Below are 1,887 nucleotides of genomic sequence, written 5' to 3'. Positions count from 1 at the left end.
CCATGACATGACATGACATGTACTCTCCGTGTGTCCCCAGGACCTGGATAGATGCGACACGTCCCCGGAGAGCACCCCTCCCCTCATGGTCCAGGCCCACGGCAACGACATCGTCTGTGTGGCCATCAACGCAGCGGGGGACTCCATCGCCACTGCCTCCACACAGGTGAGTCGACACACCGCGAGACGAACACACCGACACATTAACACTCTAACACACCGACACACAAACACACTGACTCACACGCACACACACAAACACACTGACACACAGACACACCAACACACCGACACTGACACACCGACACTCTGACGCATCGCAGCACTAACACACCTGATTCCACCACATTTTTTGTGCCTTTAATCAGGGTTTTTCCGTCAAATTCACCTGGAAATATGTTTTTGTAGGACACAAAAGAGTTTGAGGGAAAAGCAAAAATTCGATACAAATTACCAAACTGGCAGAAAATAAAAGTGCCAGTTTCTTCAATTTCATTAGTTTGACGAGCGCCTGATTTCACCACGATGCCTCACATATGAGCTCTTTGGTAAACCACACAAACACAGTTGTCTCCCCCGATTGATCTAGAACGTTCACTGGTCAGCCAGGTAGGTCTGATGTGTCTCTGGTGGAGAGATATGTTGCCCTGGAATCAGTCTCCTGGACATCCTACTTCAGAAATAATCTTCCGTTGAAGAGGTGTAGAATCATTGCCAGGTGCTTTGTCTTTGGGAGTGCTTGCCTGGAAGCTCGGGCTATTTTTAAAAAAATGGTACGAGTCAATTTTGAATGCGTGTGAAAAGCAAATTTCAAGCATAATATGTGAGGCAGCGTGGTGAAATCAAGCGCTCGTCAGAATAAGGAAATCCAAGAAAGAGGCATTTATCACCACTTTGGCAATTTTTATCGAATTTTTGTTTTTTCGCTCAACCCCTTTTATTTCCATCTAAAAACATATTTCTGTATTAATTTTTCTTAGAAATGATTAAAGGCTAAAAAAAAATAACTATTCAGTTTTCCACCACTCTCAAGCTTTGGAAGTCTCCAGACTTTGGTGGCCATTTTCTCGCTAACATTACCGCTGAAACCAGGCGACCCCCACTCCTTCAATGGCAAATATCTCGACTTGTATCTCCACTTGTATCTCCACTTCTATCTCGACTTGTATTCAACTGAAATGGGTATTTTGTCATGAAAAGATGGGTAAATGAACAAGCTCTGAGAAGATAGCAGTAACTGCACATGCCCAACAATAGAGGAGCGAGCGCCTGATTCCACCATGTGGCGACATCATGTATATCTGAAGAGCTATTGTTTAGTTACAGAACAAGTGTGTTGTGTTCTGACCCAACAGTGTTGTGAAGTCCATTTTACATTACTTGGTCTGAATTTCAAATTCAAATTGCATGTTCCTTTGGAAGCTTTTGATTGCTTTCTGTCTTTTTAGTGAAAACTTTGGTGTTTGTTGGAACCGTCCAAAATTTTATGGACAATGTTTTCCATCTTCTTCCACCTTGAGCAAGTGTTGCTTTTGACAGAGATCAGTTCTTGCTGTCCTTCAGTGTAAAATATTGAGATGTACGTCTTTCTAAGGTGTTGATCTTGGCAGAATTTTGATCCTGTATTCAGGAACAATGACTCTATTTGTCCATTTATTGCAATGTCTCTATTTCCCCGTATTTTGATCCTGTATTCCTTGCCTGTATTTCCCCGTATTTTGATCCTGTATTCCTTGCCTCTATTTCCCCGTATTTTGATCCTGTATTCCTTGCCTGTATTTCCCCGTATTTTGATCCTGTATTCCTTGCCTCTATTTCCCCGTATTTTGATCCTGTATTTCTTGCCTGTATTTCCCCGTATTTTGATCCTGTATTCCTTGCCTCTAT

The 1,887-nt window shown here is 42.7% G+C and overlaps 1 protein-coding gene across 1 annotated transcript in view; it reads left to right on the top strand.

Moving 5' to 3' along the window:
- Positions 1-1,887, top strand: part of LOC101853494 (WD repeat domain phosphoinositide-interacting protein 4) — a gene marked incomplete in the record, with an annotated part of 15,904 nt that overhangs the window by 6,795 nt on the left and 7,222 nt on the right. Inside the window, 1 exon segment of the mRNA XM_013088065.2 lies at positions 41-166. Within this exon segment, the coding sequence (XP_012943519.1) occupies positions 41-166 (126 nt within the window).

This window comes from Aplysia californica, unplaced genomic scaffold (assembly GCF_000002075.1).
Source record: "Aplysia californica isolate F4 #8 unplaced genomic scaffold, AplCal3.0 scaffold00680, whole genome shotgun sequence".
Lineage (NCBI taxonomy): Eukaryota > Metazoa > Mollusca > Gastropoda > Aplysiida > Aplysiidae > Aplysia > Aplysia californica.
This window is presented reverse-complemented; position numbering and strand designations above follow the sequence as displayed.